At 40.5% G+C, this 18,052-nt stretch overlaps 2 protein-coding genes across 2 annotated transcripts in view; one reads left to right on the forward strand and one right to left on the reverse strand.

Moving 5' to 3' along the window:
• CALML4 (calmodulin-like 4) overlaps positions 1-4,175 on the forward strand; it is a 9,934-nt gene extending 5,759 nt beyond the window's left edge. The window contains 2 exon segments of the mRNA XM_012728577.1: positions 1,028-1,216; positions 3,919-4,175. Of these exon segments, the coding sequence (XP_012584031.1) occupies positions 1,028-1,216; positions 3,919-4,016 (287 nt within the window). The 3' untranslated portion in view covers positions 4,017-4,175.
• A 5,724-nt stretch (positions 4,176-9,899) lies between these two features.
• The window catches only part of PIAS1 (protein inhibitor of activated STAT, 1), a 108,143-nt gene continuing 99,990 nt past the window's right edge, over positions 9,900-18,052 (reverse strand). Inside the window, exons 10-14 of the mRNA XM_004687640.2 lie at positions 17,425-17,555; positions 16,531-16,711; positions 12,781-12,923; positions 10,943-10,980; positions 9,900-10,460 (exon numbers count right to left, since the gene is read on the reverse strand). Of these exons, the coding sequence (XP_004687697.1) occupies positions 10,167-10,460; positions 10,943-10,980; positions 12,781-12,923; positions 16,531-16,711; positions 17,425-17,555 (787 nt within the window). The 3' untranslated portion in view covers positions 9,900-10,166. The remainder of the gene's footprint in view (positions 10,461-10,942; positions 10,981-12,780; positions 12,924-16,530; positions 16,712-17,424; positions 17,556-18,052) is intronic.

Raw genomic sequence — 18,052 nt, forward strand, 5'->3', positions numbered from 1 at the left:
CCATGTGGTCACCTCCGGGGCAGGCGGGAATCGAACTCATGCGGAAGGGGCTTAGATTCTCAGGGCTGTGCTTTAACCTGCTGCACCACCAGGGAGGGCCAGACAAATGATTTTTTTAAAGATAAAAAAAGGGAGGGTTTCAGAGGCTGGTGTAGCTGTTTCTATCAGTAGCTGAACACTCAGGAAGGGAGGGTGTGGCCTGGGAAGAGCTCTTGACCCCAGCTGAGAGGTGAGTTTTAGTCTCTGGACTGGTTTCTTCACCTTTCTGCCGAGTTCCACCACTTGCCAGGGCTTGTCTGAGGTCCCGTCAGTGCTAACCTGCTGCAGTGTGGGGCCATCCAGGGGCAGGTCAGGCTGGACAGGGGACCTGGCCTCTGAAGGCCTGCAGTCCAGTGTTGGAGACCCCTGTTTCCAGCTGTAAAGCAGTGGTGGTTTCCTCCAGTTTCTGTCTCCTCCTAACAGGAAACTGTGGTCAGGGGAAGTTCCAATTTCCTGCGGTGCTTGGCTGGCCAGGGCCTGGACTGCGTTCCCCAGCGGGGCATGCTGGGAGGAGTGGCGTGGACTGGGGAGGCTGGGTGAAGGGCATGTGAGGGGGGCCAGGTGAGCTGCCCCCCAGGCTGAGCCTTGGAGCCCCCCATCCTTGTAGCAGTGGCCAGCAAGGGGAAATGGACCTGTAGCCATCTCTCTGGTTGTCAGAGTAGGAAGGAAGCATATAGAAGGGGCCAGAGGAGATGATGCTTCTTTCTTATCCTGCCTCTCCTCTGAGAGGTGACTCCACACTCAGAGTTTTTGTCGCCTTAGTGGTAAGAGGGGATGATGATAACCAGTCACTGAGGCTGGGTGGAAGGGTGAAGCAGACATGTCCGTGTGGGGACTCAGTGGGCAGGACTGCATCCCTGCTGTGACCATTGTCACCATCTCGGTGCTGCCTGAATTGGGTGGCCTTTGACTTGGCCATGAAGACTTGGGTTAGAGTGAGTTAGCCCTTTCTTCCCTCCTCACTCTGCTGTGTTTGGGCTTTTCCCAGACAGAAATGGAGAACTGGATTTCTCCACTTTCCTGAACATTATGCACACACAAATAAAACAAGAAGACCCAAAGAAAGAAATTCTTCTGGCCATGATGATGACAGACAAAGAGAAGAAAGGCTACATCATGGCTTCTGAACTGCGGTTGAAACTCACAATACTGGGGGAGAAGCTCACCCACAAAGAAGGTAACAGCTGAGTCCCTTTCTCAGCAGTGGGAGATTAGAGGGTTGGGGGTCCAATCTGTGCCACCAGGACTGTGCCAGACCCACCTTCGATGCATGTAGACTGCAGCTAGGTGTCCAGTCAAGTGAACTCTGAGTGGAGCACAGGGGAAACTCGGGGGTGAGAGGGGGAATTCTGCCAGGAGGAAAGGATGGTCCAGGAAAACCTAGGTACACTCCACTCGGGCCTCACCTGCATTAAGCTTTCACTTCATGCTTGGACACCTCCGGAAGCACTGGTCCCTTTATACTGCCAAAGGGACAGGTGAAGTGAGTGGCTTTGAGTGGATGAACCGGGAGCTGGTCTAGTAGACTCGTCACTGCCAGCACCCAGCCTGTCTCAGGCTCTCACTGCTGCTGTCTTCTCAGCGCAGGTGCTGAGTTTCCAAACTTAGATGCCGTTTTGCTCCCTTTCCTCATGACTCACAGGCTCCAAGCCCTTCCAGAAAACGTGCTGGTGGTGGCCTCTGTTGGAACTGCCGATCACAGAACCCCACTAGGGGGCTTCTGCCTCTTCCTCCCAGCAACCAGCACACTCCCTGTCACAGGGCAGGCTGAGGGGACCAGGTCTTCTAGAAAAGGGCAACCCCAGTGCTGCCCAGTCGCTGGTGTTCTGCCAGCCTGCAGGGCTGGCCCCTTGTTCCTGCTACCGCCGCCTTCCCTGGTCTGCTGCCAGACTCCACACCCCCACCCCAGGGGCTGGCACTTGTACTTAGCCCGCAGGGCTTGCTTGTGGCTGGGACGGGAGGACTAGGGTAGGAAGAGGCTCCAGTAATGATGGCCTTTCAGTCGTCTGTTAAATGACAGCCAATCCATGGAAGGGTTTGCAGGGTTGTGATTTAAATTATGTTTGACTCCTGACTCCCCCTCATTCTGGTGAACCCCAGCCGAATTTCTTAACCTCTCCTCCTTCTCGGTTTCCTCATTGGAAAATGAGGTTACAATAGACAGCCCCTCAGGCCCCTGCAGTAGTTCACATTCCATAAGCCAGTCTGCTTAGATCTGATCTGCAGTCACAAAGGCACAGTGCAAAGCATTTAAAAATAGCCCCACAGAAGGCAGATGCAGCTTGCCCCGCTTTTTCAGGCTGGCAGCTAACCCCATCTCCTCTTTCATTGCGGCTGCTTGGATGTGAACACGGGAAACGTGGGCTCTCTTTCCTTCTCAGGCTCTGAGGACACTGCTCCACCTTTTATGTACCTGGTGGAGTGTTTGCAGCAAGGGCCAGCTGTGGCCTTCTTTCTCATGGTTAATATCTCTGTCTAAAGTGATAGCACAGTCCCCAGGCCTGCAGACCTTCTCATTTGTTTAACAAGTAAGGAAACTGGCTCAAAGAAACTGGCAGTGTGTTCCAGAAGAGCAGGGAGATTTATTTTTTCCTCCTCTTGCTGTGGGAACCAGAAAAAGGACACTAGAATTAGGGATCTGGTGCCCTGGGTAATGGAAAGGAAATCTTTAGCTTTGGCCTCAGAGGCCCTAGGCTGGGTGGTTTCAGCACCCTGGTTTGTTATGGCTTCAACAGTGGCCCACCTCCTCCCAGGTACCCGGAGGTGCCAGCACCAGCTGTGAAGCGTGGCTGTCTGAGCACAGAAGGCAGTGGCAGCTGGCCTGGGGCTGGTGTGGGACTGTCTGTTGAGATGGTTTTAACCCAGCAGCGCAGAGGGTAGAAGCTTCTCCATGAAATGAGATAAATTAGTCTCAACTTTCTAAAAATACTCAACTACTATCAGCTTAGAACACAGTAATTACATTTTAGAGGAGGATGGGTAAGCAGAGAATCACGGGCTATTCTCTAACTGGCCAGAATTGGGCTGTGGGGTTGTGTAGGGCAGGGGAGTTGACAGGGGAGTTTCAGTTTTTGCAAGAGGATGAGAATGGAGCCATGAACCAAACATGGGGTGGCACCCAGAGGCCACTGTGGAAAGCTGGAATGATTCTTCTTGCCAGTGCTTGGGACAAGCTAGTATTTTGTCCCAGGAAACCAGAACCAGAAGAAATAATGATTCTTTTTTTTAGCAACATCTGAGAACAGTAACAGTTTTGTGTTTTAAGCTTCACACAGTTGAATTTATTTTCTCCCATACTATCCCCACCCCCCGAAACACACACTTTTTGAAAAAGAAGTGTCAGTGGCAGGCACCACTTATCACTAAGTCCTGTCTTGGAGTGGGGCAGGGCTGGTGGGGAATGCGGACTTGGAAGGGAATGCAGGCAGGCCAGGGGCAGGCCCAAGCCTGGGCTGGGGTGGCCAGAGTGGAGCTCCACCAGCTATCTGCTGTGCTGAGGGAGGGGGGAGCGAGGGTGGGCCGTGGGTGTGCAAGTTAAAATCCTTGACAAATGTTCTATGGCACAGGAGTCTGGTATTTTTCTATGGAAAAAAAAAAAAAATAGCACAAGGTGGCTCCAGCAACTAAGTCCTCCCCAGTACGCCTCTCTACTTCCTACCCCAGGCCCCTCAGAAAGTCCAATTAACTCAAAATTAATTCCAAGTGTCTCCAAGGGGTAGGGGGTGGGTTATGTTCTGCTCACTGGTTTACTTCCTGGACTACGGGAATAGTCAATTGGACACTCAGGGATGACCTCTGGGGAGCCCCAGCCTCCAAGAATTCAGTGTCCTATAACCTAACACTAAAGCCAAACTGAAAAATTAATGTGATTTATTGCAGTGGATGATCTTTTCAGGGAAGCAAATATTGAACCAAATGGCAAAGTGAAGTACGATGAATTTATCCACAAGATCACCATTCCTGTGAAGGACCAATGAATGGAGAATGTAAGAGAGCCTCCCCTGGGCCTGAAAACTCAGACTGATTAATTTTTAAAAAGAAAAGTGTTCCTTTCACTCTAGGGAGATGGCGAACAGCAGCAAGATGACATTATCCGATGGAAGAAGATAGCTTAGCAATGAAATTATTGCAATCATGTTAGCAGTATGTCTCTAATAAAAGATCTTTATTGATTTTAATAACACCCATTAGTCTGGTCCTTCACAGCATGGAGCGAAGAGCCGATGGCTTGGAGTTGGGCCTGGATTCCGGCCCTGACACTTGTTTGCCAGCTTTGGGCGCTTCAGTGTCCTCACTGAAATGGATTCCTACTTCTTACCTCATGGAGCCGGTTGTGAATGGTCTGTGATTACTTTTGCACGATGCTGTCCTGAAGGGCAATCAACCAAAAGACTTCTGCATTCAGGTGCTGGAATCACCTCCCACATTTTCAAAGTAAAGCCAGTGCTCGCTGGGAAATAGCAACAAAGAACTCAAACAAAAACTATGGCAATGTTTCTGGCAGCACCACAGGGCCACTTAGAAATTCTTATTCCCATCTCAACACAGTGACATGGTTCAGGATAGCTACTAACAGAGGCTGGGGTCAAACAAAACAAGCGCAGCCTCAGTTAACAGTGGGCAGTGATCTGACCTTACAGCCCACATCAAAGGAGACCAGTTGTGACCCCGGATCGCTGGGGCCAGCAGTGCTGGGGGAAGCCGGAGCCCTTTCTACTGCTCCTGCCAGAACTCTGAGCCCCCTCCTCTCTTGTCAGGTGTTGGAGGGCCTAGTATGGTCCACTCAAATGGGCCAAATTGGTCCTGGCCTCAAGCCATTTCCTCAGGCCTAATGGGAGTAGGGATGTGGCAGGCCATGGGCCTGGTACAGAGCGCCCTGGCACAATTGTGGGTGTACTGGGCCTATTGAGGAGCTCTTCCAGCTCCACAGGGTTTTTAGAAGTTATAGAACAGGAGATGGCAAGCTGGTGTGCCCATGCACTCATGGCCTCTGTGGGTCCATCAGGGTGGCAGTGTAGCCCTAAAAAGGGGCTGGTATCACACACGTACGTGTGCGTGCATGCGTGCCTTAGAGGCACGAAGCACAGATTTTCATCCTTGTATGTATCAAAATTGGACTTTCTGGATTACAGCTTTGTCTGATGGTGCCAGAGTAGCTAACGCAAAAGAAAACCAGATTTTAAGAGGGAGGCGTTCTCTTTGAGGTCATACAAAAACCCAAGGGCCAGGCATGTGGGAAACTGCAGGGGACAAAGCAGTCTGGGTACAATGACTTCATGATGCTGTGTGGCGTCCAACCAACCCCCAGGAGGTTGATTTTCCCAAGTTTTAATTGCAAATAGGAGTGAGTAGGAACTCTTGAGCGAGAAGTAATGGGGGTGGAAGGTGTTGGTGATAAATGATCCCAACACCAAGTAAGTGAAGAAGTGAAGTTATGATCATCTAGCTGGGGAGCTTCTCTTCACACAGTGCAGGGGGCACATCCGGGATTTGTGGGGTCTGAGGCCTATGAGGCTGATGGTCTTTAGGAATACAGAAAGAGAAACAATTGCCAGGGTTGGCCCTAGGATCCTGGTAAAGGCTGGAGCCAATGAGGGGCCCTGGTGCTCCACCTTCATCACCTTTACGGAAACTGACCAGTCCCCACCCAAGAGCTAGTCTGACTTTGGTGCCCCAGAGAACTGCTCTATTTCACTTTCCCACAAAGTTAGAAGGCACAAGACCGTAACTCTTCATGGATGTCAGGAGCTCCGGCCAATTTGACAGGTGGTATCTATGATTTAGAACAGGAAAACAAAGTCCTGGGTTATGACTGAAGGTACTCCCCGAGTGTTTTTGGTCTCTCTATAACACTAAATATTCTCATATGGGGTGTAAAGCCACTTTTACTAACCTCACTTGCCTAAAAGGAGTCTGCAGTGTAACTTGCCAGAAGCACAATGTGCAGTGGACATTAAAACCCGGGGCCCACCTCCCCTCCTCAGGGTTCCTAGTTAAGGTTGCTCCTTGCCTAGGAGTCTAAGCCAGTGCTGAATTCAGATTCAAACCTCTACCTCAGGAAAGGCTCTCACACTACCCCGTGTCATGCTCACTCCTGAAATCCTAGCTGGCTTACCTAGCACCTAGTGCTGCTTACAAGAAAGGCCACAGTACTTAAAGCACTCCAACTGCATGTTAGCAAACAGATTTAAAATTAAACAGATGCTGTGGTTCATTACAAGCTAGCCATATTTCTGGCTGTATATTCATTACTTACCTCAAAGCATGGTGCAAGAGTAAGTTACTTGTCATGCTTTGAAATCTCTGGATGAAAGGTGCTTTGGAAGCACAAAGCATTATCACTTTTCACAGGGCTTGTCCCCTTGTATACCCAGCATTATATTTTACAGAAGACAAATTAACTGAAGGCTTTTCTTTTATTACATCTAAAGAGCTCTACATAAACAAGTAACATTCAATAGGTAAACAATTTTTTCCAATGCATGTAATAAATATTTTCACTTGGTACTTTTATACAAACTGACATTGGTCTACTATACATTTTTAAAAGCCATTTTACTGGTTTGGCATGCGGTATGGAAATCCTAAGAGAAAGTTTTAAGGCAATGAATCACAGATTTAAGTTCATGGAATTTATGGTAACTTTTATATCTGTTTATATACATTTTCCCCTTTGTTAATTAAACAATTAACAGCAGCACACTCTGGGACCACCAGCTATTCTCCCTCCCTCTTACTGAAATCTAAGCTTTGTTTAAAAAAAACAAAAACAAAAACAACAAACAATAATAACAGAATTTAACATGTATAAGTAGAGCAAGATTCTTACTAAAATAATTCCAAATGTGCTTAAAGTCTTGAAGATCTTAAAAAGTGTGTTATGTATTTAAAGTTGTAATTGTTTAGAAAACGATGTTCTTCCTAAAATTATTAAAGTTGGGATATATGATCCATTACAGACACCTGACTCAAAAGGAACGTCTGCCAAGATATTGTATTTTTAGAAGCCAAAATGACTCTTTCCTAAGTCAGTCATGATACTGAGTTGTGAAGTCTACATTAAAAGAAGCAGAAAAATCTTAATGTTCAAAACAAATTAGTCAACCACATGTGGCCTGGTTAAGGTTCAGATTGTTTTAAAAAGATGTCTAATGCCCACAAAGTAACTAACAGCCACTTCAACCTTGCTAGTCCAACAGCTAATTTATCAGACATGTGTGCACCCATGTGTGCATACATATTTCTACACACACACACACACACACACACAGTTCTGTACACAAGTACAAACACATGCCACAATATTATGATAGACCAGGCAAGGCGGATGGTGGCAACTTGCTGAAAGACTCTGAGAATCACTTTCTGTCCATAGATAGCACGTCAATGTCGGCATGGGTGGGTGATTGAGGGTAGGCTAAAGAAAAAAAGAGATGAAATGACTATGTGCTTTATTTTTTTTTTAATAAGATAAAGACGCAGTGCTTGACTCTACTAGCAATTATTACAGATCATGAAAGTCTGACTGACTGAGATCAATCCCGAGACCAACAGAATGACAGCCACTACTGACGTAACATTTTGGAAAGTCAACAACTGCAGGCAACAAACACCTTAGTGGAATGAGCTAAAATAAAAAGACAACTGAATGGTTATTTTCTCCTGTGGAGACATGACCAAAACCACTAGACAGACATTTATTTCTCCCTATTACGTGTTCTTCCCTTAGGTTGGTATAATGCAGGACACTGAGGGAAATGAACCCTCACTAAAATTGGGCTGAAGAAAGTAGAGGGATGGATTTTCAACTGCTTCACTCAAAGAATTTGGAGTTCAGTATCAAACATATAGTGACTGATCAGAATTTTCAGACCACTAACAATGACAGAAAAAAACAAAACAAACCAGAAGTAAAGAAAACTATTCATATTTTATCTTAGGTACATGAATTAGTAGAAATGTCTCCTATTACAATGTGAAATAAGAAGCAACTCCCCACAATTTAAGTAGTTTCTATTCCAATCTGAATTTAGACACAAATTATGACACTATTAATATCAGCCTAAGTTAATATGGCAATAACAGTTCTTGAAGTGTTTATTTACCGTTAACACCAAATTCTTTTAAAACTTAACTATTTCCTGTTATAACCAACAATGAAGATTTTATTGCAAATTGTTTAATGACTATAACTCAGCCATGTATGTGTGGAATACACATGCGTAGGGGAAGACTATATAACTCACTGTCACTCACACACATTTGTCTATAAATACATATATACACACACACATATACATATCAACACCAACTTGTTTTTCAAAATTCAAGTCAACAATTTAGTGGCATAAATGCTATGAAAACAGGTATTATTTTTCGATGCCACATAGTCATGAGAACTGTTAATTTTATCATACAACTGAAGATACAGCCATCTTGAATTCTACCTGGATTAAAGTAGGTCATTTTGTTACCACTGCAAGGTTAAAAGGATAATTTTATACATAAAGGTGGTCCTTCATCAACTCTGAGAATAATAACAGCTGTGAAATAAAAATCCAGTCTGGAAAACTGGTAATATTATGCTCCTTCTTTATCTTTCCTGTTAATTAAACCTGCTAAACCTTTCGTTTAACTAAGAAATACTCCCACACCTTCAAGTATTACCTGAAGAATGTAATAGCTTCTCTGATGAGGATTTTTGGAACACAACTAGAACCACTTTTCCTTTTCTTCAATCTTTACTCATCTCCTGAAAAACAGTTTTCAATATATTTACATGTTCCATTATTAGTAAGAATAGATCAGACTGATCCATAAACTCTAAAAACAAAAAACTCCTATGTCATGCTTGTCTTTAAGAAGTAAAGGAAAAAATAAAACAAGATATAGTTATGCTAAGAAAATAAATATACTCAGAACTAGTGAGTAAAAATGACTAAGGATCAAGCCCATTTTGAATTTCAACTGTTTATCAGATAGATTTCTACAGATTGACATGTGTGGTGCACCGTATTTTCTAAACAAGTTACTTTTAGGACAACTGTCTTTCTTTTTTGAGGTGATGTAACTAACTGTACCCCTGTCAGTGGTACTAGACATCCAACAGGGCTTTCTAAGCTGTTTTTACTGCCTACTTTGGTATGAAGATCTTACAGGAAAACTAGTTACCCTGTGGCCAAAAAAGCAGGTCTTCACAGACTTGGTCTAAATACGTAATACTGGCAATCCAAATTTAGAATAAGGAACTAGACTAAAGTGTATTATTCACAGGGCTGTTAAACCTACTCCTTACCCAGAGAGCTTTACTCTGATCTCTAAAACATATTCTCAGGGGGTTTCTAGCAAATAAGAGAATATGTGATGGAGAACATGCAATTGGGGTAGTCGATAAAGATGCTCATATGTGAATTCAAGACCTTCAAAGCACGTTGAAAGAAGCAAGCAACTGATTTATCAACTGAATGCAAACTTGAGAGAAGAAACAGTAATGACAGAAAATACAGAGACATACACACCGAACACACACACCCACGAGCTATGTTCTGAAAATACATAGGGAATGCAGTTGGACAGATGAGATTTATAACTTAAGGCTGGATAAAATATGCACACACACAAACAGAATCCAAGTCTGTCATTTTTAGAAAATGGAAATTAAAACTATCCCCCCCCAGCCCCATCCCCACAACAAAGAAAAGCCCACAATTTAAAACGTCATACATGCAATTCCTTTCCTGTTATTGCAAATAAAATAATGCCATTGAAGTAAAATTAAACCAAAACCATAGGACAAATGATGAAAAAAATCTTCAGAATCCGGAAAAAAATGAACTGAAGGTGGTTTGTGGGTACTTATTTTTTTTTTCTTTTTTTTCTTTTTCTTTCCTTTTTTTTTTCTTTTTACAAGTGTTTTATCAGACAGGCAGTCTTAGATTTATATACAAAAGTAAAACTGAAAATATAGTTTTGTTCTCTGTACATTTCTTTTAATTTTTTCCCTAAAAAAAGGAAAAAAACACGCTTGTGTACTTTTCTAAACAGAAGGTAAAACATAGCACAAAGTTCTCTCCTTTCTGCCAAGTTCATTTAATCTGGGGTGGGAATGGGAGCAGCAGGGGCCAGGATCAGTCTAAGGAAATAATGTCTGGTATGATGCCAAAGATGGACGCCGTGTCCGCGCTGCTCCTGTTCACCACGGTGTGGCTATGGCTCTCCCTTAGGCTGTTGGAGGACACGAGACTGCTGTTACTGCCACTACTGCTTCCATTGGTGGTTGGCAGAGAAGTACTGCCTCCCGCACTTAACTGATCGAGAAACATCTGTGAGGAGGTATACGGGAAAAACCTAGACGAGTGCAAGAGGTCTTGATCATCTGAAACAGCTGCTGCTGCAGCCGCCAGGAGGGAGGTGTTATAATGCTGGGAGGGAGACAAGAGAAGAAAATGCTAATTAATACTTATAAATTAATACATTTTCTTTGCAGCAGAATGAAATTCTAAATTTAACATATTCCAAGTACTTAGTGCTTCTGCAATAATGAATAAGACATTTTTCAGATGGTCTTGTATAAAGATTGCAATACAGACCTTGAGGGGCATTTCTGTACCTGAAATTGGGAGGGAAAAAACCCCCAAATTTATTGCTTTTTAATTTGTACTGGAAGCAATTCTCAAAAGGCAACAAACAAACAAACATTGTGTTTACTGTATACTCAAACATTACTGAAACAAAGGGATTTTTATTTGAATTTTTAAAACATTAACGGTAATGGGTATGATTATTTTGAATTTTCTAAGGGAATTTCTTTCTTTCCTTGCCCATATATTATACTTTTAAGGTACAATTGGAACAGTAGTAGTTAAAAAAAAAAAAAAAGCAGTAATTTTTTCATATAACATACCTGATTGTCTCCTGATAAGAAAGGAAAGAAATCTAATCCTGTGGGAGAAAAATTATTTTAGTTTGGAAAAATAAAGAAAACCCCCTCCCAAATGCTCCAATACTTCAAACACAAATTTAAATCTTAAATACTAATTCTAAATTCATTCAGAATTTTATTTAAATATGATGAGTTTAGTTTGCAACCATATGCCTTCCCTGTGAGCAAGTGGACCCTCACTGCCCTGCTGACATCTTTCTAACACCAATCCCTTAAAATGGATTTTTCATTAAAAGATTTTTCTTTAAAAGTTGCCCTTCAATTTTACTTACTCCTCACAAGCGTTCATGAAATATGTGATTATTTTTGGCCTCATTTTGAAGATGACAGAACTTGAAAGAAGTCAAGTTGTAACACAGACTTTCTCTTTCTTCAATTTGCTCAGTTAATCTCTCTCCCAGATTCTAATCTAGAGACTCTATTATTATAAGGAGGAGGAAAGATCAGACTGCTGGAATGGCAGCTACCCTAGAAAATGATTCCTGGAAGCCAGGGAGTAGATGAAAACAGCCCCTTCTAATTCACTTTCTTGCCCATATCGCCCAGTGTGTAATGCAACCGAAAGCAAGATAGCCAATGTGATTGAATGCCTCATTATGACAGCTAACCTTGAGGCAAAGTACAACAAGCAGATGTAGATAAAAGTATACCAACACAAATACAAATACGATTCACTTAGTTTTTACATGAGTACAGAGCCTAACATGAGGATCTACAAAATGTGGTTCCTGACTGACTCCTGGCAGCAGGCTGAGAAACAGGACTGTAATGTCTAATAGAACAGTCATTATTTTCATGATGTGGCTATCTAAATTTACTGAAATTGAATAAAACAAAAAACTCACTTCCTCGGTCACAGTAGCTCTCTTTCAAATACTCAATAATATCTGTATTTGGCTACTGTATTGGCTAATCTAGATCAGCACTGTCCTCATTGTAGAAAGTTCTACTGGAGTTGAAACAGGGTTTCTTAACAATATCTAAGAAATCACTCAACTACCCCAGTTCCAAGAATCCTTGCTACTGATCCCTAATTCTTCTGTAGGCAGGAGAGAAACTTTCAATTTATATTTTTGTATTACATTTTCTACAATGAGCATATATATAGCTTTTTATAATACAAAAATGTCCTTAAATCAAATGGGTAATATGCAAATTAATGAATTACAAATTTAAGTAATAAATTCTTGTTTATAGTGTCGATGGTTGCTACGAACTCAAAATACACTGTATTTTGAAATGTATCTCAAATACACAAATGAATACACTGATATTTCATATTTCTTTTGAAAAGAAGGATCAGGTTCACTAGAACAAAAAATTAAGATTTTCCCACATCTAAATTAAGATGAGGGAAAATCTTAATTAATCATTATCTAAAAGACAATGTGACATAATCACCCACAATACCTGCTGTATTACAACTTGGATCAGGTTAAAAAATTTTTTTCATAAATATAAAAATTCAAACAACACATTGGAAGTTATCTAAAACAACGTGCAGACTACTTTAGGCTCATCACGTTTGTAAGCTCTGCATTATTTTACCATCATTGGTAAAATACTGGCTCTACATGAACATACAATCAAGGAACTGGATCAGTATTATTTATGACCACAGTGTATATTTATGTGTATACACACACACACACACACTTCTCCCACACATACACACTTCCTAAAAGTTGCCTCCAAGCCCCTACTTTCCCAATCTTTCAATTCCTTCTTATGTCTACCCAGAAGACTGTATAGACCAAAGGCATTCATAATGCTATGACAATAAAGAGATGGTGACTCACCTTGTAAGTCATAAGGCATGGGTGTCATGTGGAAAGGATGCCTGTAGTCTTGGATGAGGGAGGTATTAATGTAGCTCGTGTCTACAGCAGGGAGGCTTGGGGTGCGGGAGACTGGAGATGCTTGATGTGGAAGACTTAATATGCTAGAAGGAAGAAAGGTGTACATAACTTTCACGAGTCACTTTGACTTTTATGTTTAACAAACAAAGGGGTTGTATCTTACAATAAGCACTAGCTCTTGTGCTGGAAATGATGAAAACAAAGACAAGCAAAGCAATATATAATTTAGACTATCCACAATTATCAGCAAGACAAGAAATGCTCCAAAATGAACAGGTGGTGGAGAGTTTTTAAAGGGAGAATAGTATAACTGAAGAAAAAAGAACAAAAAAAGAGGAACTCTGAAAGATTGACATGTTTACTTAGCTTTACTTACTTATCATTTCTTTGCCAAAAATGAGGAAGAAAAAAAAAGAGAAAGGAAGGAAAAAGAAAAGGAAGAACTGAACTGAAATAATTTTGATAAGAAAATGGAAGGATTTTATACTCCTTCCAAATACAAAGGTCATTATGGTCCCCTAACCATCCAAGAGGTAATAGTAGGGAAGGAGATTACAGAAAATAAAGAGGTCTTATTTTTTATGGTCCCCTAACCATCCAAGAGGTAATAGTAGGGAAGGAGGTTACAGAAAATAAAGAGGTCTTTTAAAAGTTCATGTAAAGTACCTTGGAGTGTACAGAATATTTCAAAAGACATGATGGTTGGTTTCCAAGAATAGAGTTCCAGTTAAGACCACCTACCACATTTTTATGAATGGGATATGAAACATGAAACACTCTTCTGTCTACCTCATAATAGTGTTTCATCTAATGGAAACTTAATTAAACCTCTTACATCTATAAAAAGTACCATTTTTCTATTAGCTATCTCCTCTGACAATGCCTAAGGGATTCCAAGCGAGAGGAAAAAAAAACAGTTGGAATGCTTATCTTTGAAAACATCTTGGTATACCAAATAGCAAAGGAAATGTCTGGATGAATACTAAACAGTGCTCACTTCAATAGCTAAAGAGAGCAAAATGTTTTACATTCACTTATGTTTGCCTTGTTCTAATTTCTGGCTGGCTCCTTTTCTTTCAATTTTATATCTGAGATGCATTCCCACCTTTATACTGCACAAGTAACACAATCAGCTAAATTCAGGTTTCTACTTATTGGCTAGTCACTATTACATAAAGGTCTCCAGTACTGAATATGGCATTTATCTTTCTTTTTAAAAAGTTACAAAGTTTGAGATTACACGTTTTTATCTGAAAACAAAGAAAGGTTTGGTATTTGCAAATACTGTATCTGGGTTCAATTATTCATGGGAGGCTCAGGAAGTAGTTAATACATCTAATGTAATTTCCCAAACATAATAAACACAGCTATTTTTGGAGAAACAAGAATAAGTATCCAAAGAACTATTAGATTTCTAAACATTCATATATTTCTTTTAAGGAAAAGTGTACAGTCACATAGTAAAATTGTTCCATAGTTTATTTATATATGGCTACTTTTAATATCAAACTTATATAATACATTTAATATTTATATACCAAGAAGCTTATAAAATATCTTGTATCTTTTACTGTAGAATTAGAGCATTAAAAAAATTATAATGTGTATCTGGTGACATGTATTATTACTGTTAAATATAAAATATCTTGGAATCAAAATTCTATAGATACTTGTGTTAACTATGCCAACTTTTCTCTCCCTCAGATTTATAAAATAAGTTGATTTAATGATAAGGTGAGACTCATTGGATAACAGCCATAAAGGTGGGCTTTCAACAGAGCTACATGTTCAAAGAGCAAAAATTAAAATGGAGTTAGTACTTTAAAGGTTTCATTTTGTTTACTGCTATTAACATCTTTATTCTGTCAATATGCTGAAAAGCTATTCTACATAGAAAATATCAACCCATATAACATGCTTAGAGTTCTAAAACAGCATAAGTCCTCAAATGAGGAGCTACATTTACCACGATTGTGTTCATTTACTGTTGCAGTTTCATCTTTCAAATAATGACAAACACATTCAAAGAAGAATTTTTTTTTAATTGCAGCACTATCAAACCTGAAAATGCTTTGACTCCAAATAGGGGAAAACCTGCTCCTGATCTAGCATTAAACTTTCCCTCATGAACCTTGGAATCTATACAATGCCTTCTGAAGATTTCACTTCTCTCACTTTAAGTACTGTGGTTTTGGAAGGAGATTTGTTTGTTTTTAAAGATTAATTTTTATTTATTTATGCATACAAGAACTGAGGTGTAGGCAGAGGTGCTGGCGGGTATAGGATTCATTGCTTGATACTGCTGAGAGTTTAACCTTCTCCCTGCCAGGGAAGCCCTGGAAGGAGATATTTTGAGTAGCTCCTATTGAATTATAACAGACCATGTAATTCTTCTGAAACTTACCCTAAAATGGGTAAGTTTATTTTGTTTTTAAGTTTTTAATTGTGGCACTTTTGATGTGCCATAATGATGCTCAGCAAAACATGAAGTCTTTTGCTGAGAATTCTCAATGTGTCTCATAAAACTAAGTCTGTTTAAGAATCCAGCTAGTTGCTGGATTATTAGCAAGTTAGCTACTTGCTACCACCCCCCCAAAAGATATCAAACTCTTTAAGGTAGGGGATACACTCAATCTTTTTATCATCATCATGTTTGCACAGTGTTTTTTATCCAGTAGATAAGTGTTTCATGAACTGAATTGAACCATAATCAAGGTATATTACTGTTAAGACAAATGGGGAACATGGGAAATAATTGGGCAGAATAGAAAGCATTGTGCATAGCAAGTCACAATGACTTAGATGTCTCAGTTATACTGAATTCTTTCTTTGCCAGATCCACACATTCTGAGGCACTTAAGAGGAACATGGGAAATAATTGGGCAGAATAGAAAGCACTGTGCATAGCAAGTCACAATGACTTAGATGTCTCAGTTATACTGATTCTTTCTTTGCCAGATGCACACATTCTGAGGCACTTAAGAATTCGCCTAATCTCCCTCTGCTTTTCACTTGAAACACTCAAGTTAGGGTTAAATTATGGCATGCATTTTCCAATTTGAACAAATATATCAGACATCAGGGGGATAGTGCACAATGTACATTTTACTTATTTTTAAAAGACTTACTTATTCAAGCATATAAGAGCTGGGGTGGAAGCCAGAGATGCAGGGGGTGAAGGACTCACCAGAAACAGTGGGGAGCAGAACAGGCAGACTGACTAAAATACACTGCTGAGGGGCACGGCGGCAAGACAGGAGAGGTCTGCCGCGCCATGTGGGTTTCCTATCTGGCCAGGGATCAAACTTGTGCTACAGTGGCTGTAGACAGCTTTGTAACATAGAGACTTAACCCCTTGAGACACCAGGGAAGCCCCAATGTACATTTTAAAAAGCTGTCCACATGATTCTGATGTACATGAAAGGTTGAGAACTGTAGAATTACCTTTTGGAAAGGTGAATACAGTGATACTCACTGTATCTAAGTGAGCTCTTTAAGGCATTATACAAATCCCTTAACAGCATCACAGAGTTGGGGAAAATTCAAACTATTCTTTGATAGTTAAGTTTTGTTATCTTTTTATTTTTAAATCTAAGTTTTAAAATCATGCATATTCACTATATTTGACAGATCTGATCCTCATGCGAAGTTAACTTTCACAATGACTTTTTACAAGGTCTCAGGGCTTACCCTTTATTATTTAGTGGTGATGTAGGAGATAAGGAAGGACAGGTCCTCTTGGCAGATGGCTCTTCCTCTTCTTCATCAGATGAACTGTCTATGGTTAGGTCAATCACCTCTACCTTCTTATTTTTATTTGAAGATTGGTGGTGAGAAGTCACCTGATGTTCCAATGTGGAGGTCAAACATCCTGTGAGGGAATGATTAAAAAACAAAACCCAAAAATCCAATGATATCTTTTTCTTTTCTCAGTGTGCCCGCAGATAAATATATTCAGTTAAAAATTAGATCACAGTATTACTGGGCCAGAGAGTAGAAGACAACAACAGCTTTGTTTCCCAAAGCTTAAAACTATTTCATTATTGGTTGCTTAAGGATTTTCTTTGGGGGCTGGGGGAAGGGGAGAAATACAACAACTGAGTTAAGGCAAATGATCAAACTATTCACTGCAGAATAAAAGCAGCTTGAGGGCAGAGACTACATATATGTTTACCTACATAATATCTGACACATTTAGGGAATGCATTGGTAACATTAAAAAAAAAAAGTCAACACCTCCTTCTGGTAAAAACATCAACAATCAAGAAAGAAACATAAATAGAAAAAGAATGTTTATTAATAGGTACAAAACCTGTTCAACATCTCAAAGGCTACTATTTCAAAAGCATGACTTACAAATAACTTACTAGATTTTTACTTTGAAATCTTATACCCCCAAATTTATAATTTTTGGCAAAAAAATGGATTTAAAGGGAATTCATTACTTCTGAACATTTAATCAGTAATGAATTGAGTTGAGGTTTTTGTAAAAAAAAAAAATCTATGCATTTTAGTATTAAAAAAAAAATCAGGGCTTTACAATAGAGGGGAAATTGCCCATTCTCCAGGAAAACTAACACTCACCATCAACTCCATTGTAAGAGGCGGACACTTCCTGTACTTCCTTTTTTGATCTCATAGGTGCCCAAGAACCATCCTCCTTAAACTGTATTTCATCACAGTCTGTACAGTATTTTAGAATTTCCATAAACAAGCTATAAAAAAAAATTATCTGTTGAGTATCACATTAATGAAGATAGGTTAGAATCATTAATGTTCAAAAAGTATCCACAATTTCTGTTTTATGCAAGCATAAATGAGAAAGAAGAAAGCAGGACAGCCAAGTTACATTTGTTCTTGGAATACAGGACTCAACGAGACTATAGTTTCTTAAATTATGGCACTTTCTGCAAGGATATATTATGCAACTATAAAAAACAAGGTTTTCAATAACATGGGAAAATGTTTACAAAAAGTGGGAAACAACCAAGAAAACCCTACATTTAAAAAAATAAAAGTCTGGGCCTTCCCTGGTGGCGCAGTGGGTTAGGGTGCAGCAGTGGGTTAGGGTGAGCTAGTGGCAGCTGCTTCCATGCTGGTTTGATCCCCAGCCCTGGAGGTGACCCACATGCGAGGTGACCCGCATGCGTGGCTGACTTCTCCTGACCCCACCCACTGCTCCCCTCAGCAGTGTACTTTGTTGATCTGCCTG

Source organism: Condylura cristata, unplaced genomic scaffold, assembly GCF_000260355.1.
Source record: "Condylura cristata isolate star-nosed mole 26May11 unplaced genomic scaffold, ConCri1.0 scaffold00023, whole genome shotgun sequence".
Taxonomy (NCBI): domain Eukaryota; kingdom Metazoa; phylum Chordata; class Mammalia; order Eulipotyphla; family Talpidae; genus Condylura; species Condylura cristata.